The sequence below is a fragment of the Micropterus salmoides genome, unplaced genomic scaffold, assembly GCF_014851395.1.
Source record: "Micropterus salmoides isolate LMB-PRFRI ecotype aquatic unplaced genomic scaffold, ASM1485139v1 Ms_hic_scaffold_4, whole genome shotgun sequence".
NCBI lineage: Eukaryota > Metazoa > Chordata > Actinopteri > Centrarchiformes > Centrarchidae > Micropterus > Micropterus salmoides.
Window position 1 is genome coordinate 21976961 of NW_024043372.1, and position 24160 is coordinate 22001120.

General features: G+C 40.2%; 1 protein-coding gene across 2 annotated transcripts; it reads right to left on the reverse strand.

The window, feature by feature from the left end:
• Positions 1–1203: 1203 nt before the first annotated feature.
• On the reverse strand, positions 1204–22552 carry dstyk (dual serine/threonine and tyrosine protein kinase). Of its 2 annotated transcripts, XM_038696772.1 has the most exons (15): positions 21363–22552; positions 19508–19917; positions 18956–19024; positions 14591–15097; positions 14209–14404; positions 11898–12136; positions 11601–11684; positions 11337–11513; positions 6756–6885; positions 6338–6494; positions 5557–5689; positions 5332–5445; positions 4723–4837; positions 3119–3253; positions 1204–1839 (listed from the first exon to the last, which is right to left on the reverse strand). In XM_038696772.1, the coding sequence occupies exons 1-15, from the start codon at positions 21559–21561 to the stop codon at positions 1652–1654; spliced, it is 2853 nt and encodes a 950-aa protein (XP_038552700.1). In that variant the 5' UTR covers positions 21562–22552; the 3' UTR covers positions 1204–1651. The 2 variants fall into 2 exon arrangements, with proteins under 2 accessions (XP_038552700.1, XP_038552701.1); XM_038696773.1 differs by lacking the exon at positions 18956–19024 and having other exon boundaries at positions 21363–22551.
• Positions 22553–24160: the final 1608 nt, after the last annotated feature.

Below are 24160 nucleotides of genomic sequence, written 5' to 3' on the forward strand. Positions count from 1 at the left end.
CATTTATCCTTTACCTACCTAGAGGATCAGCTCACTTTAGAGGATTGATTTTATACTGAGGCATCTGAAGCTTGTGCTCAAGCCTAAAATAATATTTGATCGTCAGTATTCTTGAGGAAGCGTAGAGGGTTCAGTCAGAGCGAGACAGTTTGATATGAGCAGAAAAGCTGCAGAATATTAACTGACTTACATGTGATCTGTATTATCTGATAATAGTATTTATCTTCATGTGACAGATCAAAACAGTTTTAATCATCAGACATCTGTCATAAGAAGAATAAAGTCTTAATCTTACAGGTTTCGCAACATTTTAAAATAAAGACTACAATAAATTATTTCCGTCATATGGTGGTTTTGGTTGGTTTCAGTGGGGGGTTTCCTAAAATATTTAAATCCTGAAAAAGACATGGGGGATGACACACCGGTCCGTGTTGATGTGTTAATCAGCAGTGAGCTGCTGTCGTCAGCAGAAACGTGCTGCTTGTGTTACTTCCCAGACAAGGAGAGGGACAAGGCATAAAAAACTCTCTAGGTGGTGCTGATGCTTCTCACCTGTGTTCCTTTATAATCCCCAACACCCACTCCGGTCACAGCCAATCACTTCAAGCAGAGCTCCGGCTGCTTCTGAAACACATTGCTGAGTACAATGATTACTTTCATTTCTCATTTTTTAACTTCTTATCTTTGATAAACAACTAAAAAAGGAAAGTGTTATTCAATTTGATACATTAGTAAAAATAATTTATTCATATTTAATATTTAGCTAAATTTCCTTGTAATGATGAAACAGCAGAAAAACGGCACTAACAGTGTAGAAGAGGCTTCAAATTCTCCAACTCATCCGACCGCAGTGACTGAATGATTCACCAGCGCATATCTGCTCATGTTTTCTTACAAAGTACGCAGTATTTATTTCACCAACTCAATGTTTCCTAAACTTGTTACTTGAAACTCCTTAACATTTCCAGAATGTAATAATTTAGAGCACTGCTATCTGACTTTGCTATCCCCCCCCACACCCGTTTGTGAATTCTCTTTAGGCCCTATATGAACTGGTCACAACCAGTGACGAGGTGTTGCAAGTAGACTTTGCTTTGTTTTAAGAAGTCATTGTGCCAGAAAGGTTGGGAACCACTGATTTAGAGAATAACATTCTGACATCACAAAATCCTCAGTAACAAGCTAACAATTACGACACAATCATGAGTTGCACCATCATTTTATTAAAAAAGATGTACTTGTATAGATGCAGACATGTTTCGTTTAAATACAATCTAAAATTAATCTTTTATATATATTCATAACATTGGGAATGGACTACTTTAAAACAATTTGCATCTAGTAACAATTCTAGGACAAGTAGCAATTAGCACAGCAGCTACAACAAAAGCATTTTGTAGAGTTTTGTATACAAATACACAATGAACAAACAATTAAAACACACACACACACACATATTTGCAAACTTCTGGTCTGTATCAATTCCTCATAAATAATGTAAATCCAACAACTGTGAACAAGGAGGATAGCTCCAACATTATTCACTGGTCACCTGTTCTTCTCTCTTCATCTTCGTTCGTCATAAATACAAGAAAAATACTTTCCTGATCAGAATCCCTATCACAGGTGTGTTCGTTTGTCTGGACTGTTTTCAGTTTGAGTCCTCGAGGCTGCTGCTTTTCTGCTCCGAGCCACAGTTGCAGAGCCGGACCATAATGCTTTGTAGGCCGGGCTCCACAATACCGAGCAGGGGCCTCTGGGAAGGGTCTCCGTTCCAGCACGCCTCCATCAGCTGCCAGCATTCCTCATCAAAACTGGGCAACCGCTCGGGCCTGGCTCCTGGAGACGACACGGACACAAGTGAAACAAAAACAAACACCAGCGTGCCGTCAAGAGAGTCAACTTCGACGTGTCATGTTTGAAAACTGTCTCGGGTCGATTGTGTATAAGGTTGTGATTTCAAACAGACACCGGTAAGTTTGCCTTTTTGGTGTCGTTCATTCAGGCTGGTGTGATTGAACTTTGCCGCTGAATAAACAACCTGAGAGGCCGCCTGAAGAGGAGGGTCTCACTCCGCTTCCAAACAAATCTCGGATTTGTCTTTGGCGCAAAAGCAAACAGATTTTTTGACATTAGATATGTGATTTTTAACACAAATCCATTTTCTAGCCATCAACAAGGGCTACAACTAACAATCAATTTAATTAAGATAATTTTTACAATTAATCGATTAGTTGTTGGGTCCAGAAACTGTCAGAAAACTGTGAAAAATGTCGATCAGTGTTTCTTAAAGCGACGTCCTCAAATGTCTCGTTTTGTCCAAAACCTTAAAATATTCAGTTTACTGTCATAGAGGAGCAAAGAAAGCAGAAAATATTCATGTGGAAGAAGCTGAAATCAGAGAATTTTACTTATTTTCTTAAAAACTGACTCAAATCAATTAATCAATTATGAAATTAATTATGTTTAATACAATAGTTGACTACTAATTGATTAATAGACTAATCGTTGCAGCTCTACCATCAGTTGTTAAGTAAGCAATCTTAGAAGCAATTTGTACAAGTGACGAAAATACAGTATTCATACAAATCATTTGGTGACCACAGCATGTGAGTTCGGGGATTTTCCCAGATCAATAGAGTGTCTAAAGCAGTTTAAACTGCAGTGTGTCTTGCTGCATGTACTTTGGCATTTCCCCCATTTAAAAAGATCCCACATTAATGTCCCCATGATATTATAGTATAAGACACCTCTTCTGTCATTATTCATAACATGAGGTCAAGCTGCACTCTCAGCTACTGACAGAATCAGTTGTTTCCTCCTGTGTCTGAGACACCAGAGAATATAAACAAACACATGAGAAGCATTCAAGTGTCACCGAACATGGTTTCCTCACATATGTCCATATAACACTGACGATGCTGGATGACATCACCAAAACTATCCAATCAACAGGTTACCTGTCAGTCTGTAGAATGTCGTGTTAACGTTCTCGATTCTCGTTAAAACAGTGTAAACACGAACCGGAACTAAAAAGGCAACAAGGTAGGTTTTTTTCTTTGGTCCAGACCAAACGAACTGAGCTGCAGGTGTGAGCGCGACCTTTGTGTTTGTTTACCTTTTTTAACGTTATTCCAGAGCTGGTCCTTACTGGAGCACTTCTCAAAGGCTTCTGGGAGTTTCACTGAACCCGTGCACAGGTACCAGAAAAGGATCCCAAAGGCGTAGACATCCACAGAGTTATCATACTTTCCTGTGAGGAGACGACACCATAGAAAGAAAACCTTAAAAAGACTCGCACATAATATTTATTCCTTAAAACTTACTAGTCACTATTTAAAAGCTACTCATAACTAATCCCGTTTTACTTCTAACTATTTTTAGTTACTATTAAATAATGGTAGATTTTTGCCATTGAAATCAATGGGGCTCTGCAGTTCAAATATCATCTATTCATTAGTTACTAGTAACTATTTCCATTTTACTAGTATCTATTATTTAGATACAAGTACATATTCATTAGTTACTTGTAACTACCGTAAAACTTTGATTAATAGATTTTAATTGCTAAAATCACTGATTTGACCCTGCCTATATTTGGGACAGGCGTCCATATGGGACAGGCCTTTAATTCCTTTTGCACAAAACTGAAACTATTATGAAACAGTTTATTTATTTCAAAGAGAATATTACTTGTATAAAAATTATCCTATAATATCAAATACACGTCATTCATTTGATCTAGCTCCGACAGACTGCTTCTGTGCTTTTATTTTGAAGGCAGCAACGTAAAGAAAACAACAACAACAACAACAAGGTGCAGGATGGGAGAAGTGTGGCAGAAGTTAGCAGACAGAGCGATGGACTTCACATGACAGTATTTACAACTTGGATTTATTTTTATGAAAAGCTGTTTTGAGTCTTTTGATCGGTGAACCCTTACAGACTAAAGTAATATAAATAACACATTCAGGCTTAACAAGCACTTCAAAGGTAACGGCAATCATCACTTTTTTCCCTTTCCTCTCTTATACCAGGCAGGTTACACCGGTAAATCTATAAGAATTAGACTTTGGGGCTTGTTGTTTCTCTTAAATGAACTGAACGACTGAATTGTGGAAAATCTAACCGATCTAACGATGAGTAGCATGTCCATCCTGACACATAGATCATACGTTTAAACATGTGTATTAACGATCTAAGCAGCTTAGAAGCAGCTAAAGCCGGCAACCCCGCAGGGTTTAAGAGTTTTTATACATCCAAAGAACTTATATAAAACCAGACCAGGCATTTAATGCGGACCTGCATTTATTTGTCAAAATGTGTTCCCGCACCAGGACAGTAAGCGGGGTAGGCGGCTATTTGGGACTCGGCTATTAAAAGTTTTACTGTATACAAATGTTACTAGTAACCATTTCCATTTTACTAGTGTCTATTATTGAGATACTAGTGTTTATTTTTTAGTAACTAGTAACTATTTCACTAGTTAATAATAACTATTCCATTCTTACTAGCAACAATTAAAATGTTACTATGAACAAGCCATTTGACTAGTATCTAAATAATAGATACTAGTCAAATGGAAATAGTTACTAGTAACTGATAAATAAGTACTAGTAGTAACGGCTTGCCATACTAGTATCTGCTTGTCCTGAAAAGTTAAACTGTTTGAAGTTGCTTTGTGATGAATTATGGACTTTGTGACAGCTCAGTAAACCGTACCTGTAAACAGCTCTGGAGCCATGTGGATGGGGGTCCCAACGATGCTGCCGGACATCATGGCCTCCGGTTTACAGAAGCCCAGGTCGGTGATCTTTGCACGATTCTGTTTGTCCAACTGGAAAAGGAATGAAAAGAGAGGAACTTCGGTCATACAGCAAAATTTTTGAATTTATTCTTTGAATAAAAATTAATAATAAGCATCAATATCATCTGAATTAGTATCCAAAATTAATTTATGAACAAGTTTAAAAGGTAAGAAATACACAATGTAGTTGCTCAATCATGGCCATATTTATATCAACAATGCCGACTGGCTAGTTTAAAAAGTTGTTCACAAAGTTGGACTGTTTTTGAGGGTCACGAGGTGCATCTCGACTGGTCCAGGTTTCATATTGAAGCAGAAATTTTGATTTTCACAAAAAAATAAAAAGCTGATGTGTCAGTTTACAGTGCATCCCTGAAGTGGACAAACCACACACACACACACACACACACACACACACACACACACACACACACACACACACACACACACACACACACACACACACACACACACACACACACACCTCCCCAAATCTGCCAAACTATTGGTTGGTCTGAACTTACCAGAACATTCTTTAGCTTTATGTCTCTGTGCAAGAGGCCCTGACTGTGCAGGAAGCGGATCCCCTCCACCACGTCCAGAGCGATCTGAAGTCTCTCCCTCAGCGATAAACCAGCCTGGTAGAGACGGAGAGGAAAAGGAGACTTAACTGGAAGTGTGTGAGTGAGATGGAAGACGACATTTCTTTACCTTTAAAACAAGAATACATCTCTTTCTAAACACTGCACCTTCAAGCCTGTATAGAGGTCTCTGTGCAGCCGCTCCATGATGAGCAGCACGGCGATGCTGGAGCCGCCTCCGTAGGTGTGATCAATCACAGAGCCATGCAGGTCGACGAGCCGCTCATGCTTGGGCAGGGTCCTGAAGCAACACACATGCAAAGATGGAGAAGGAAGGAAAATTAAACATTTCAGTCATACGATCATAAAATTATCACTTTTTGAGTCACAGTACTTTAATGTAAGTCAGGGCCGCTATTTAAATGCATTAAAGCAAACATTTAGTAATTGAACATTTGGTTATATTGTTATTGAGGAAAATGATAATGCAGTAATTATCATTAGTGTTTTATTGCCCAGCCCTAATGTAAGTCTTGCTTGTGTACATTCATGCAGCCTCAACTCAGTTTTACAAAGTCCAGCATTCCTCAGGTTTAGGGCAGTTGGAGCAGATCAGCATTAACAATAAACCAACAACATGTGGGAATGTGTGCAGAATAGCCTCCAGGCTTCAACAGTCAAAACTATTTTTTATACAGTGGGTGGAGTTTGACCTTTACAACAAAACTGTCACTGAAAAGAGTTCAGCTCTCCATAAATGCAGCTGCTTCTCAAGCAAAAGAAAAATGCACAGGCAGCTATGATTGTGTTGTCTACCTGCGGCGGTTTGGTGAGAAGAATTAAAATAATGTTGAGACAAAACAAGGCGGCTGCTGAGATCATGCCGGTGCAGCTGTCTCTACACATCTCTGCGTGCGTACATAATGTTTTTGCACTCACTCTTACTCACCTTGTGTAGTGAAACTCCAGAGCCAGGTCGTTCCAGTGTTTATCATCAGGCGGTACCACGGACTTCAAGGCACATGGGTAGTGTCCCCCCCAACTGTCACACAAGTACACAACTCCGTACTGCCCCCGACCCAGCTCTCGCCCGAGCTTTGGCTTACCTGTCAGAAAGCAACGCAGTCCTTTTTCAAATGCCTGTATGCAGGTTGCAAGGCAAGTTTATTCTTATCGAACATTGCAACAACAAGGAAATTCAAAGTTCTTTACATAACACTTTTATTCAAAGCAGAATAATACATCTGGAGATTTTCAATGGTAGCAGAGTCACCAATGGCCAAAGATACAATTTCCAGAAGTTACAGAAAAAAGGTATTTTTTGTGTGACCAGACTGGGAGTTTCACAGGACTTGGTTGTGACTCACCATGCAGCAGCACATCCCTGAGGGAGCGGCTCTCCAGAGACAGGCGGGCTAACCGAGGGGCGTGGTCCTTCCTCACACGCAGCCACAGGTCCTCAGTGCGCTCCAGACGCCCCGTGTGGCCTTCCTCCAGCTACAAACACCAACACATGACATAGCATCTCATGGTCAGCATTAGGAGAAACTGCAAAATGACTTCTCTCATTTGTTAACAGTTTTCATTTTTGTAAAGTGACTTGTAACTGTTAGGAGCACCCTCTAATGTTCTTGGTCCGTCCCATTACATCTGATCCTCTTTTCTTAAACTGCATCATCAGAACGTCAGCGGGTGCCATCACCATGGAACTGTTTGCAGAACCGCCCTCAAGTCCTCAGTGAGTATAGGCCGGCTGCCTTGACCTCAGTGGGCGAAGTTGTCATTTGTCAGACTGGTTAATGCACTAGCTGGCCAGAGGGTGACAGTAAATGGGCATCTGTCTGTTTTCATACGCTCCACAGGGTTGAGTTCTCATCACTGCTGTTTGTTTTGCGCTCCGCTGGAGCTTTAAAGTCAACATGAGAACGAACATACTATCACTCACTAGTCTGCAACAGCGTCCTTTAAATTGCAGCGTTTCCCATAAACAGGGCGTCTACTTGGGCGGCGGCGATTATTTTGTGTACCCAGGTCACACAGAGTTAACAACATGGAAATGTGTTTGAGTTGATGGCGAGCCAACCCAGAGGAGACCACTAGATCTCCGGAGTGAAGAGCTCATAACCAAGAAGTACCGACCTTACCCCTCTCCTGCCATTACTGCTTTACCTCCAGTAGTGTTAACAGCAGTGTGCTCCATAGAGTTATTCATTCCTCTGTTTGACTAGTTTTATTACTGAACCCGCCATCACACACACCGCGCCACCCAGCACCACAAGTAAATTCAAACACTGGATTGAGTGCAGTTTTTGTGTCTGGCATGTTGTCCAGTGATACTGTTAATTCTTTCCATCACAATCCGATAAATAAAATATTGATGGGCTGAAAGCTATAATTTAGTAGTCACCATAAGTCTTTTTACTCTGATTAATAATTTTATATTATTACTTGTTTGCTTGGTAAAATATGATGTGTTTGTCCATATTTCTAACTTTGGGTAACTCTGTATATATTAACAATCATGAACTAAGAGAAATGATAATGATGAAGAGTAAATGTGTGCACCTTTCACTACATGTGATCTGCCATGTGCAAGAGGAGCGACCTAAGGTTGTCAAAAAGTACACTAGAAAGATCTTTTGTAGGGCTGGACGATATGACCAAAAATGTTATCACAATAAAAAGTTTCATATCTTTCGATGTCGATAATTATCATGATAAGTATCAAATTGTTATTTCTTTCGAGTTTAAAGGCTGATTTGTGAGTGATGGTTAATTGTGGTTTAAACTCTTCTTTATGGTCAACACTTGAGGCCAAACAGTGGATCACTTCACAAATCTGAGGTAGAACATTCAAATCAATTGCGATAAAGTCTTTAGTCAACAAATATGCAAGAGTAAAAATCAAGTAAAAGTTTTTTTTGGTCCAAAATAAACTTCTTAATAAAAAAAGTTAAGACCTAACTCATGTATGACTTAAGTGAATACAGTCAAATATTTACTGAACATTTATTGAACATTTGTTATATTGTTATTGAAAAAACATTATATTGTGATAATTATTGTTTTATTGTCCAGCCCTAATCTTTTGACCAAAAAATGTGATATGTCAATGAAAAACATAATATGAAGAGCTCATCTGATCGTCATTCTGCTCTTATGTACTCATATTTTGTCTGGTATTGCAGGTTTGTGTTTGAATCTGATGCTGTGCAGCAGATAACGTACAGCACAAACTATAAAAGATGACAGTTTAGATGCAGCAATTTGTGGCATTCTTTGCAATAAAGTGAATCTCTTGCGTGCATCATGAAACAAAGAAAAAAGGGGTTAAAACAGGACCCAGACTAGTCACCAACCCAAACACTCGCACCACTGTTATCACCACTGACAACACTTTGCATTTACCTTCACATTCATAACTCCTCCTCACATACCTGCAGGCAGGTGTTTCTCTATTAGTCATGGACAGGAATGTGACAGAAATTAAATGTTATTTCATTAGTTGATCTTCAATCACTGAGTTAGATAAATAACTAAATGAAATTATTTTGATATTTTTTGTCCATCAAAGGCCCCGAACACACAGCGCGTCGCCCATCATCACATCCCCTTTAAGACTGCCACAATAGTTCAGTGTATTTGTGTAACTCCATTAGGAGTGAGCATGGAAATGTAGTCAGTGATGTGACGCGTACCCTCTGTCATGTGATGCTTTTCATCAATTTGACTGAACTGGATTTGTCAGGGACTTCATGGAGGAAGTCGCAGCTATTTGCATTTTGGGGCTTAAAATGCAAAGCAATCCAAGTGAAGAGGAATAAACTGCTGAAGCACGAGCTGTGCAGGGAGTGAGAGCCAATAAGAGCTGTCTATAGAGATGTCACTGAAGGCATTATCAGAGTTCCCAAACCTTTTCCATTTCAAAATGTCAGACTTCTTCAGACAATATTTGACATCTGAGTAGAGACAGATTTTTATTATGTAAATAAATAAAATGTAAATGAAACTGTAAACATGTATGTTACACATTCTGACTCTGTATGCTTTTATGTTACCATATAATTACCAGAAGAATGTAGGTGGGTACTCTCTGCTTAAAGAGGAAGTAAACTAACCGGCGCTACCTGTCCTCTTATTGTTCCCTCAATGTCTCTTTTATAAATGAGAACTGAAAATGAGTAGAAAAAAGTCAAATAATTTAATTTTCACGGCATCTGTACAGCCCTGTTTATTCACTGTGTCCATGGAAACAATGATGAGCGTAGCCATAACCGTCTGGTTTCAGGAAAGCAGGAAAGATAATCGGTTTACTTTTCCGATAACTACTTCACTGCATAACTCATGAATGTTCAGACAAGCTTAATTGGTTATTTGTGATGCTATGTATATATGTGATTCAAAGATATTGCTGCATTTTCTTTCAATGTCTAGATTTGACAAACAAGGCTGAACACGACAAACTGATATTTCCTGTACACACACAATTGAACTCTCAGCAGTGACCTTAGTGTTGGAGTCCCTAAGGAAGCACATATTGTAAATGGTAAACCATCCACTCAAAAGCAATGTAAAGTATATTTACTTGTATTTAATTAAAACAATACATGTTATCACATAGTAAACCATGTACTGCATGGAAATTGATGTAGAAATATGTTCCCAGCGATGTTAGGTAGGTGGTTAAAATCTCTGAAAATCATCTTCTCTTCGCAAAAGTTTTTCAGGAAAACATAATAAATGTCAACAAATCAGAAAACTTTAAGAAAAAAACATTTACTGAGTTTTGCAGATTAATGTAGCTGGACAGATTAATGTAGCTGGACAGGATCACAGTTAACAAGTACTTATGTCACTCGTTGTCATTAAAACGGTTTGTACTGCTGAGAGTTAAATTGTGTGTATATTAGAAACATCATTTTGTCAGGGTCAGCCATGTTGTTTCTTCATCATGCAACAGGAACACTTGGAGGTTGGACACTCAATTTCATCTGGGAAATTCCAACTCTGCCTGGAATGCAGCATAAGGCCCTTGGGGCAGAGCTGCTGTGATGTACAAGGTGTAGAGGCAGCTCTGCGTCGGAATGTGCGTTCAGTCACACGCTATAGGCCGACTTCGTGCTTTACTTTTGACGACATGAAGCTTGTTGTGGCCCGGGCTCTCTCACACCGACTCTGCTCATTAGATCCATTTATTTTTTCAAATTCTGAATTTTATATTTTAGAAAACAGAATAGGGGCAATAGTCCCACACTTATCCATGCCTGGAAATGTCTAAAATGAAATTCCATACTTTTCCCTACTGTGTATCATCTGAAAAAAAAAAAAAGATCATACCTTACTGGTCAGTTGCCAGCACTCTGCGTTCCCACCAGCTACAGAAGGTTCAGAGGCATTCAAACCGTACAGCAGGAGATTCACACAAACCTTTTACCCTGGTCAGGTGATTAATGTCACGCTCATTTAAATCAATTACACCGCAGCAAGGTAAAAATCCCTGAGGATGTTTGTCACAGCTCTTTTGCTGTATGAGGAAATCCGCTAAAAACAACAGCTAATGCTAATCAGCCACTGCTGTATATAAATTAGTCATGTCATGCTCTGTTGCCTGGTGTGAATTATCCCACTCTATAAGGGCGTCGCAGAAGTCATGTTATATCAAGCACAGGTTTCCAGCCCATATGCCACTTTGATGTCACCATTTCATAAGCCCTGTTTTTCTCCTCCACTTTTCAGACCCACAGCATTTTTCAAAATGTCAAAGCATGGATAGGTCTGTCAGCAGCTTGGGAGGAGAAGCTTTCATCTGTCTGTCTCCTACATTATTCCATATTCTGTGCCACACCAGACCTTCCTGGTGTAAGGGCCGTGCCGGGGTAATCCTCAGCAAGGCAGAGTACTACAGAGCAGTATGAAATAATAAAAACAAAATTGCAGAGAAACTTTACCTGGCGCAGGGATGCTGCAAAGGCCTCGTGGGAACTGTTGAGGCGAGTTCTGAACTGGGAGCAGATGCTTCTGGCCAGTTTGGCAGCGCTGAGACTTTCAATGGCGTCCTGGGCCACTTTCCGCTTCCACTCTGGAGTGATGGCAGGAGGGTTCACAAACGTTATCCTGTGGATTATCTAGGAGCAAGACACACAGTAAGAACACACCTCCAGAAGTCACAGCGCAGTTTGACACTCCTGTGGCTGAATTCATTAGACACTGACCTGTTTGATTTGCTCCCAGAAAAGTCTTGTGACCGAGGATCCTGAATGAAAGGTGACTTCCACATGATAGGCAGCATTTAATAACTGTGACAGATGAGAGAAGAAGTGAAAACCCAACGGCTTAAGATAACAGAAAATGCCTGGTGGCCTGTGGCACTGAAGACAAGTGAAGCTGACATGGCCTTTGTTGATGAAGCTTATAAAAAATTAATAAATACTAATCACATTTAAGCATCTTCTAAAATTCCTGACCAGTATACTAAACAAGGTTGCTGTTTTTCACAAACTACTGCCCACCTGTTTGAGATGATTAGAAGTGATATTGTGGACAGAAGACTCGAAGTTTGACTTCTCTAGACTGTTGAGGCATCGCTCCAGAGTTCCTACAAAGCTCTCCCTCAGATAGTCCACAGAGCTGATCAGCTTATTCGCCACGGCCTGATTCAAACGAACCACTATCAGCTCTTGGATCTGGTGGATGCAAGATTTGATGTCCCTCGACGTAACTGGTTCTCCATTAGATGTTACAATGATGTCTGAAGTTGAAATAAAACAGTTTGTCCGGTTAATATGTGGTGTCTGTGCGTGTCTGTGTGTGTGTGTGTGCGTGTGTGTGTGTGTGTGTGTGTGTGTGTGACCAACTAGACATCCTGATGAATCAAACTGCATCGCTATGCACAGAGAGCAGTTTGTTTCTGTTATTAAGCCTACTACCCTCTGGTATAAAAGGGGTGGACAAAATAATAGAAACACTCTACAACAAACCACATACTCTAAAATGTCCAGGTGATTCAGCACCTCTCTGAAACTGTTGTAACAGACTGTGTTTTAGCTCAGTGTACCTAATAAACTGGAAACTGCGTGGGCACTCTGGCTAGAATCAATTACTTGAGGTAATCTGTGGCATTTGCGACAACTAGTATTAATACAATGATTTTCATGTGTGAGCACCGGCTTTTGTTTGTACATGTGGATCCTCATGCTCACAAACGTGGGTGTAAACAATGCAGTTTATTTTTTTCAAAATAATTGAGGAAGAACAAGCATTTGATATTTTTGTTAGACCTGAAGGGGAGTAACACTAAATGTAAAAAGAAAGTGTCTATTAGAAAGTCCAAAGAGCATCTTTAATCCTTTACATCAGAGCTAATTTCACATTGCCACATTGTGTTTGCACAACACAAGAGGAGGAGAATATCTGTTTAAACCCCGTTTGCATATTGCTAGTTTCCTGAATACTGACTAATATTCCTGACTAATTCTGGAGTATGGTCCGATGCAGAGTTTTACCCAGCAAAGTTTTCCAGATAACTTCATAAAGCTGCTTTTTGGAAAAAGGCCCAGGAAGGGAGATGGGAAGGAAACAGCACAATACCCAATGAAAGGCTTTTCTCAACTACTGATTCAGACTGTACAAAACTTTGTGGGCAGATTGTGAAACGCAGCTAGCTCAGTCATGTCTCTGCAGGTCTGACTAGAGTCTAAAAACAGTAAAGAAACAGGCTTTGAGTAACTCAGGCTGAAGAGGCCAGTAAAGACATGTCAGTCGGCTTATTAATATAGAAATAATAAAGGGGGAATCCTTTCTCAACAAGTTGAAGATGTAAGAGCAAAACAGGCACAATTTTGAGAAATCCAATGTGAAACCACACAATCAAAGTTACTGGTGTCTGTCATAGCAAATCACATTTCCCTTTTCTGAGTCTGAAAATATGTAATGGTAATAATGCTTCCAATTTTATATACATTCTTAGCATACTTATCTATATTTCCTGCAGAAAACTAAATCTGCATCTCTCACATCTTAAGAGTGGAGAATCCAAAACTGCTATTAACAGGCTTAACTTCTTCACTTTTAGGAAAAAACATATCCAATTTGCGAAGACCTGAAATGACCCCTTTAATTAATCCTTAAATTAAAAGTCAGTCCACTTCTGGGTTGAATCCGAACACATCGTCACAAATTACTTTTTGTTACTTTTAACAAATAACAAGCCAATTAAAAACACAATTTAATAATGTTTGTGTAAATACATGGCAATGATTCTTTTCCTGTCCCCAAGAGGTCTGACAGCAGCAGAGACAACCTCAAAGAAATGTATAAATCATCATTGATAATGTCAAAATATGTCCTGATGTCTATACTACATAATAATAAATAAAAAAGAGTTATTAAAAGTACCCAAATAGAAAGGTCCGAGTTACCTTTACAGTAATAATCTCTCAAGCCCTTGTTTGCACACTGTAAAAAATGTGTTTGACTTCCTTACTTTTGTTTTTGTGGCTTTCAGTTGATATCTTCCTGGACTTGATTTGATGACATCAGAACCACTATTTTAACATAAACAAGCTTAATCAGACTTCAAAATCTGCACCGTCTTCACAACTCGGCTGTTCTTCTGAACTGTACCGGGGTTGCAATTATCAAGAATCAGTTATTATAAACAGCTGTTTAAGTCTTCATTAAAACAAGTACACCAGCTCTGTTTTTTAAACATGTCATTTTTCCTCCACTGATAACATGGTTGAGATTGACAATGTCTTCCTTAATAATATCAAAAATCTTAGATAAGCCGGCCGCATTTACCTGGGATGCTCCCTCACTAACCTGTAAACTCCAAGTTCGCAGCATCCTCCAGCAGCTGCTCCTTCATGCTGCTAAGCGTCTCCACAATCATCTCCTTCATCTCTTCCTGTTTGCGGTTTGCGATGGCCATGAGGGAGGTGAAGAGTTCACCCTCTTTCTCACGGGTGTACTCCAGCCTGCGGGGTGTTATCTGCAGGTCCCTCTGCATGTCAAAGGCCTGCGGGGAAGTGAAGCAGAGAGGACAAGAGGATGATCTGTTGGTGATTTTTCAGGGGCATACTGGCTCAACGCAGATAGACCAAGCAGTTTATGCTGTGGGAGTTACAACTGTCACATGTTTATGAAGCATAACAAAACAATCACAGACACTCACGAACGGTGCTAGGAGGCATCGTCCTCTCACCTGGTTGATGAAAAGATCTAGACAGCGACAGTGAAGCCCATTAAGCAGGTTGGCAGCCTCTACCTGCTGGTTTTGAAGCACTTGGCGAGCAAAAGGCACCAGCAACCGATGCAGTCTTTCGAAAGCCTCACCCAGCATGCTCTGGGGCTTTGCACCCGGGGTGGGCATCTGTGTAGGGGCACCACAGGAGCACTTTCCTGTTGGGCTACTGAGGAATCCAAGGGAGAGTAGCTGCTTATGGAGGGCGCTCTTCTCCCTCTCCTTTTCCTTTTCCGCTTGGCGGCCGGGTTCTGGGGAGGCTGCTTGCATGATGTCAGGGATACGAACAAAACAGATGGGAAAGGGGAGCATCTCTTTAACCTTCCAGAGCTCAGTCACCTGCTCTGTGCTTAGGGAGTCCTGGTTGATGGCATAGAGTATGATGGGGACCACGTTGCGAGTGCAGTCTTCAAGGGCCTCTTCTATGGGCTGGACACTCGGACAAGGTACCACCATGACCTTTGCTTCCTGATGACGAACCACAAAGAAACCACAACAATGTTACTATATTTCAAGCTTACTGGTTTATAGGAAATGCGGTTCTGTAAAAAAGGCCACTGAGATCCAGCCATGCAGTAGGTTTGCATGATTAATCTAATCACAATGTCACCCTGTGTGATTACATAACCGCAAAGGGATACAATTTAATTAAACAGAAAAGGTTGCCGTCCATTGGGGATGGCTGACAGACATCACGACATTGAGCCGGCATTGTGATTGTAAACTTTTTCTCCAAATTGTGCAGCTATGCAGACACCACCAGGAGGGAACTGCTGGATTTTAGTTGCCAAATTATTGCAGCGATCTGTCACTGAACCAAACATGGAGGTAAATGGAATTTAAAGGCGCTACGATCGTTGTTTTTATAATAACAATGGATCAAACGACTGAATATAATGTGAAAGGTGTTGCTGGTGACAAACTCACAGATAATTATCACCTGACTCTGCAGTTCCCCTCAACTCTACAGAATTTTATGTCACCAAATCAGCTCGTTATTTTGGTTTTACAAAACACAACTTTACTGTTTTGGCTTAATCTCACAGCTCTCATCAGTGTCATTTTTGCAAGCAGCAGGCAGGCTGTTTGCAGTGAAAAAGTTCTGATCAACACACTGTACCCCACCTGCCCAACACCAAACATCTGAGAGGCAAAAGCAGTGACTAGCTGGTGAACATAGAGGAGCAGAGAGGAGCAGTTAGCAGCTCAAGAGCCAGATGTTTTCCTAAACAGCTGGTGGAGACCAAAGACAGAGCTTAAAGAGCTGTAAATCCTGTTAGAAAAAACTCAATAATCCATAGACCTCACTGGAGCTAGTTCAATATTTTCTACAAACACTAGAATATATAAAAAGTTTTAATTTTTTTATATGTCTAATGTGTTTTATGTAATGAAGGTGAATTGACCTTTTAACTTAACTCAGCAAAACTAGGCTACAAACCCTGTTATATAGGTGCTCAATGCATAAGAAAGAAAACACCCATCCACAGATATCACATGCTCTTTCTATTTCTGCACACATAATGGCAAATAAATATTTGTGGTGGTCTTGGGAATGTCTGTGACAGGGCAGAAAATTTACATAAGTAAAAAGGTTTTCTTAACCCTTCATAAATAACAACATCAACAAAAATAGTCCCAGAGACCGCTTCAGGGGGAGACCGTGACGAACGAAGAGACAGCCAGAGAAAAGAGGCAAAAATGACCAACAGCTGCACAAAGGAGACAGTCAGTCCTGTCTCCAAGAAACAAGAGCTGAGCCCATCTGAGCAGTCTCTCTGGAACAAAGATAGCCTGCAAACATTTGTTCACAACCAATCAAAACCGATACAATGTTTGAATTGCCTGAATGCAGTTTGTTTTCAACAACAAGTTACTATTTTGTATTTCATATGTCTTTAAAAAGTGTGACACTGAACCAGCTCTCTAAAGTAACACAGTCAAGACAAACAGCCATGTAAGAAATTCTTCTATTAGCATATTTTAAGGGTGACTGCTAATATCACAGGCCTTTGTTAACAAGCAGCATTTCTTATGTGAATTCATAGAGCACTGGCAATGAACACAAGAATCTATGGACCTCAAAAGAATTTCAGAAACATTGCGTTAGGATGGCACCCTTTATGTCCTCTGGGAGCTTAAGTTGGGTTGAGAAGCATGAGTAAACTTTGGGATGAAGAGAGGGCTAATTAGCAAGTTGGTCCTCATCTGCTGGCCTCTAAAACAGGTTGCTGTGATTATGGCAGCAGAGTGTGAATACCACAGTGAGCAGAGAGATTCTGTGCCTCCATTTACTCCAACCTAAACATGCTAATTTTTTATTCATTCAGCAGAAACCTAAAGACGAGCGGAACACAGCTTCAAATCTATGTTTTAGTGCCTGGCTGATGAAAATGTGTAGATTCAGAACTATTAAAATAATTTCCTCCAAGCGTAGGACATAAACTGCAGACTAAGGTAGAAAATAATGTACAATCTTCTCTGAGGTCCTGTCAAGTGTGACAAACTTTTTGAGCTAAATAAGGGATTTCAGTCACACATAAAAATGAACGGGGGTGTGAGATAATTCCAGCACTGATATTTTCCTTCCAGCTTTTTTTTTTTTTTTTAAATCTATTGTGTTTCTGTTTTTGAGATAAGACTCTAGTGGATGGTGAGTCAGCAATGCAAGAAGTTCTAAAAAAGGATTTAGCCATATTTAGTATACACTACTATACTATACAATCACTTTGTTTATAACATGATGACATGAAGAGAGTCATGCAGACTCCACACACCATGGGTTTTACAAAATTTTATTTCAGAAGCATTTGTTGCTCTATTTGATGAAATTAAAAGCTTGACAGTAATCAATAAATCAAATTCTCCGACACAAAATGAAAGAAATCCAGTATCTGTGGCTGTCACAGGACTGTAATAAGCACGGCCAATCATTTCATCCGGTCCGGATGAATTATTTCAGTTTGATACTTTCAAAATCTAGCTGTCTCTCGCTAGTTTCCTTCCCCAGCTTTAAGTTATTCCACAACACTAATGAGACTTGACACGTAAAATATATTCTGAAGATGAAATCAATGTTTACATGTATAATTCATGTCAGTATTGGTACAAATAGATTTTGAATTAATGAATTTTTGCAAAAATGTTGGATTAATAACAGTTTCTGAATAGTTCTTTTCTACATAGCTCACACAAAATCTTGATTTATGCTATTAAATGTAAAAAATAAAAAAAATAAAAAATCTGTAATGATATAAACAAGCAGTGTACCAGTATTCAGCTGTAACCATGGCAACATCATCACAGCAAAGGGTTTGGGATTTTTTAACATGACCTAGTCATGTGAATCGCACCAGACCAGTTGCATTACGTAAGAGGCCGGGCGGGTGGGCTGCTCGGAGGCAGAGCAGGGCCTAATTTCTGGGCTGTGTGATGCTCACTAAGGGGCCTTGGTTTAAAGGATTAGAGACTCATTTCCACATGTCACACATGATAAGGAATGACTACAATCCTTACGCTTAATCAATTCACTTCCAAAATCACAAGATATTGTGATTTTCAGGTCGCACTGGCTGAAGACCAGCATGACTGTACCACTGTGTCCTTTCTTCCTTTCCCCTGTAAACTTCAACCTGTAAGCTGTGAATCTGTTTTTAAGAGCTGATTGAAACCTGAACGGGAGAAAAACGACTGTAAAAGAATGTATTTCTGAACAGTTGCACAAATCAGGTAAAACACTGAACACAGGGAATAATCAGCTCTGCTCAATAATCTCTTTGTGAGCTCAGCTGTGTGTGAACACAAAGGCTACAGGAGGAAGTACCAACAAGCTAAACACACAGTTAGGGCCAGGCCATATTATTGAAAAGAATGACATAATTGAGTGTTTTTTCATTTTTCATGTCCAGTACACCACTTATAGGGCTGCCACTAACGGTTATTTTCATTGTCGATTAATCTGTATATTATTGTCTTAATTAATCGATTAGTTGTTTCGTCTATTAAATGTCATAGAATGATGAAAAATGTCAATCAGTGTTTCCCAAAACCCAAGACGATGTCCTAAAATTTCTTGTTTTGTCCACAACCCAAAGATAGTCAGTTTACTGTCAGAGAGGAGCAAAGAAACCAGAAAATATTGACACTTAAGGAGCTAGACTCAGAGATGTTGGATTTATTTCCCTTAAATAATTACTCAAACAGATTAATCAACTAATCAATTAATCATTGCAGCTCTATGACATGACTTGCGAATGCATCAGGTGCAAACATCCAAAAACTTGGGTGCATGTATGATGATTATTCATAATAAAGTTTGCAAATTACCAGAGTTTCCCTTGAGTAACAACTGAACGGGAGGGGGCCGGGTGACGGCCTGGAAACACGGGAGAAACCCTGGAAAAATGGAAGCGTTGGCAGGTAATGTCATTTTCGATAAAAGCTTTTCCAGGGTGCTTTAGAGACACCTGCTTTTCATCAATGCATACAATTCTGCCTCATCGCACCTTCATTCTACATCTTCTTTTAAAAATAAAGCAGTGTGCAACATGGTCACATCGACCGTTTCTGGAAACTTGAGTACATGTGTCAGAGTTCAATCGACAGTATAACCCAGTGTATTTTTCTATTTCATTAATTAATAAGATAACATGTATATTAGATGTACTCTGCATGGAATTATACATGACTTACATCAATTGATATGGGTATTATATATCGACCTGCTTTATAAATATCAGCATCGGCCATTGAAAAATCATATCAGTCGATTACCAACAGCAGCCAAACTCATTATTTAAACCATGAGCACACACGGTATAGAGACAGTAGATCCAGTTGGTTTCACACGGTATCCAGAGCCTGCGATTTGAAGCCTACCTGTAGCAGTGGGTGATGCAGGGTGATCTCCAGCTCTGCCAGCCTGTGGGCTGGGTCCTCACATTCCTCATGGATCTCCAAGTCTTCCCGGGGCACTGTATCCCAGCGGCCACAGTTAGCCGCAAGCTGGTGCACCAGCTCATACTGGCCAGGCAGCGCCAAGCTGAGCCTTGTCTGCCTCCCATGGGTGAAGCACAGCTTCCGCCTCTTGCAGACAGTGCCCTGGACTCCTTCACAAGCCTCTCCGGCCTCTGGGCCTAGCGGCAGCAGCCTCTCCCCCAGAAGGCAGTTGAGCAGCTGGTAGCGGGCAGCACAGTCTTGGCCTAGTACCACAATGTTCGGGGCAGCACCCACAGTGTTACGTAGGAACTCTTCCTCATGGCTTGGGAAAGAGATGCAGCTAAGCTGTCCTGGGGGAACACAAGGGGGTATATGATGTTGAGAGGTGGACTGAGGACAGAACTTATCAGTTATTATGTTCATTCCTGGAAGCAGTGAGCTCTTAGCTAACACTGCAACCAGAGATGGAGTACTCAGTGACACATGATCCTTTATATCTGTGCGCCATTACCAGAATATACAGTAGATCACTGTTCCATGATAGAGATGTTAAAAACAGTTGACATCTGATATTATTCCTTGGGCTATTGTTTCCTGATCAAGCGCTGAGATGTGGAGCACAGAAGAACCAATTCAACCTTGTTAGTGAACGTATCAGACATAATCCTCAGTGATGCTGAGTCACAGTCTGAAACAGTTGTATAACAAAAGAGGGGAGAGAGTAGCAATGGCCTACTTTACATTTATATACCAGTGCCTTTCTTTGTCACATACATGTGGTTTTACTGTGACTCTAATCTAGCATTCCCCTACCAGTATTCACCACTTGACCTAACATGACGCATTAAAACCTATTGATTCAGACAGACCTGTGCTGATCATTTGACTGCATGACCTGTGGATAAATTGCTAAACGGTCAGTTGGTGCTGACCTATACATCACCTCTAGCAAGATAACAGATCAGGAACTATATTGTGATTCTTCTGCGTCATGTGATGCACATTTTGTGTCCAGATAAGTTAGGGTAAGCGAGACATCTGCTAGATGAATCTAGTAAGAAGGTGAAGACATGGGTTTGGCTTTGCCCATGAAAGGCAGGATTACGGTCTCATTTTTCTGTTGATTATGACAAATCATTTAAGTTCATTTAACACTGAGGAAAGTTATTTTGACCTTCTCTGGTGTATAAGACACCCGTGTAGATGTGCCGCATTACATTGTATCTGGCTTTCCATCACTGCTGTGTGTTTAATCAATGTTTCATAGATATACGTATCTAAATAATGTGGTCAAGAAAGCTTACAATAATGTTTTGGCATATATGGAGCAGTGAAAATGTTTTTATAGAAACGTTCTTAATCTGGGGTGATTGCAATGGGAAAATGTGATGCAGTAATATCAAATAGGGGCTAATACGATCATTTTAAAGTTGGACAAAGCTACAAAACTATGTCCCCAGTAAGCCCAGTTACTGACTTTCAGCCAGGTGGTAATCTCAGCATATTTGGTGCACTTAGTCCGCTCATGCTTTTGAGAGGGGGCTTAATCTCTTTAGTTTTCCCTAACCCTAATTAATGCATTTTTTGTCAGTCTATGTGTTGGTAGAGAAATCACATGTCAGCAGAAACCTGTTAGTTCTTCCTTTCTGTTTCGAAACAACAACAAGTAAAACACAACTATGCATGTTTTTGTTTTTTTTGGCCATCCATATAGGATGCTTTAAACACGTTTTAAACACTGTGACATGTGGGTACAGTGCAGGGCTGTGTAGCTGCTGCATGTGTTCACACCTACCTGCCTCCAGAGAATCCGAGCTCATGGTTGATGCACAAGCATTGCTGTAATTTTGCCTTATTTCCCGGAAGAATGCGTTAGTTTCCTTCAGGTTCTTCTTCAGCTGCACGGTGTGCTTGTTGTAGCTGTTAAATACCCTCATCAGTTCCCGGGCTAATTGAGTTGTTTTCTGTTGTTGTACATTTCCCTCCATGGTCATCAGGTTGAGCGGCTGCCTTTCCTCGTTGTTGTGACTTACAAGTTTAAGCAGGTGCTAAAAACACCCCAAATTTAACTTCTTTAGTTGAGATGCTCAAATAGCAGTCAGTCCTGTTATCACCCCCTCTTTTCGTTTGGTGCTAGTTAGTTAGTGCTCATGTTTGTCCACCCACCTAGGCTGTGTTAAATACTTCAGAAAGACACTTTTATTTTAATATATCATAGTGTATTAGTGCTGACAGACAACCTTCCCTGCAGTGTTTTGTGTCAGTGAACAATCACTAGACATTTGGCTTGTGTTGTTATGATACAGAAGCTGCACAGCTAACTTTGCTAGCTTAACGTCGCGCCGTTACAAGATAACTTAAGATTCAAACAACAAGCTAACTTAACAAAGTAACCGCTATTTCGGCATATCGTGTAGCTGCCCTTTCTAGTTCACACCGGCGGTATGAGGAGGGTCTTAAAAACAAAGCACACCAAGATCCTACTGGTGCTAAGCAGTCTGTGTTTTGCGGTCTAGCCCTGGTCCAGACGTTAGCTCTCTTAGCCTGAAGGCATCTCCAGTCCGCCCTCGCCTTGGCCTGGCACGACAGAACTTGACGTAAAACGTCCAAGGCACTGGTTCACAGCCATGCAGCTCCGTGTTTGAGAGGGGGGGCCCGACTCTGACAGTTGTCTCTTAAGTTAAAAGACAACGGCACAAAGCGCAACAAAACGTTGGTGTTTTCCTAACGAAACTCTGTGGGGAAAAAAAGATCTTCCTAAACTGGCTCCGGCCCGGGGAAGCCAGCGGACATCTTCCTCCCTGGAGAGCGACGGCAGCACAACTCACTGGAGCCGTCTGCTTTCTCTTTTGGTGATGAAGATGAAGAGGACAATCAGTGGTGGTGCAGGCGAGGTGTGTCCGAACCAAATCACATAGCTGGGAGCAAGCAATCAAATCACTGCAAAACAGAAAGTCGACGCGAACAGAGTTGGGGAGAGGAAAGGGCGGGGTGACGCACTGCAACCTGGGAAATGTAGGACTTGGTGGGTTTTGGGACATTAACAGTTACCGTGTGGATCTGGATCACTTTGTTGTTCATGAGTTTCAATAAAACAAATGAAAGTTTTTAATAATGCCCAGATTTTGAAATGAGTCAATATGGAGGTCCAATTTCGTAAGTAAATAAAGACAAATAGAGATGTTAGGATGACAAAAATACAAACGCTCATATATAAACATTTTGACATATATAAAATTTATGAGACAATTTTAAAAGTATAAAATGGAAAAATAGGTCAAATGTTTGACTTAGTATCTGATTATTTTGACTTATTTTCTGACAAGTGTGATTTATGAGGCACGTCAAATCATTTTTAAAGAACTGGGGAGGGAATTTGGCATTAGGGGGAAGGAAACACAACTTTTAAATGGTTAGGCCTATGTTTTTTTATTTATTTTAAATATGTTTTTTTCTTTTCAAAATACTAAACTTCTCTCCCACACCTACCTAAACCTCATTGGACCTCACGCCCCAACCTAACTGGATGATCCTCTCCATTACAGAATTCTCAATCTGGAGACTCAAACACCAAATTTACACCTGGTTTTAAAATGTGATCTGTATCCAGATACATTACCCAGATAATAAATAATCCAATCTTACCTTTGTGTTCACTATTGGTATTTTTAATTAGTTCTTGTTAACCTCATTGAGATCAGATCTCTGTCCTCCAGAGGGAAACCTGCATGTGAGTGATTTGAGGCAGCAGCAAACCCGCCCCAGACTCCCTTAAAAATCACATAGTTTAGTGAGTTGTTCAGTTAGAGGACACTTTATAAACAATGTATACTAAACAATCTTAATTATTTGTCCCTTCTTGTAATTTATTTAAATGTAACACATGACGTTACTCCTTTCTTTGTATGAAAACGTGTGTTGCAGTACTGGTGTGCAAGCTACTCTGTGACTAGACAAATTATATGCCTTATTAATAGCAGATCAGCTGCTCAGATGAGTGCAAAGTAAATCCTCACACACACAGTTATTTCTTACTGTATGTCAGTATGACATATAGTGTCAAATCTTGTCAATTTATGACGTTACAATCTGGAAATGTATCCCATGTGTAGTCACACAGACATAACAATATTTAATAATGTTGTCTCCTTTGAACTTATAATAATTTTTTCTAGTCAAGGTGCTACTTTTTTCTAAGTCTTATTCCGCCAAGATTTTTACAATTGTGGCTCCAAAAGTACTTTCATTGTTTATTTTGTGCACAGTGTTCCTCTGCATAAAACTGAATGGCAAACACATGCTGTTGCTGATGGGTTAGGAGGTCAATTTAAGACAGACGGAGAAGCCAATTGGCTCAAAGTATTAAATCTGAGTGTTCCCGAAAATCAGGGATGTCTGCTCATCCTGTACAAACAAACACTCCGGTGTCTGAACTAATATGCTATTCTACACAGGATATTAAACACTAAATATACTCAATATGCTTATTATTAGTATGTAGTAGGACTAACTGGGAGAGAGCCACTATCTTTCAGGCTTTCTGTTTGTAAAACCTTACAGCTGGTGACAACATGCTGATCTCTAGTGGCCTAC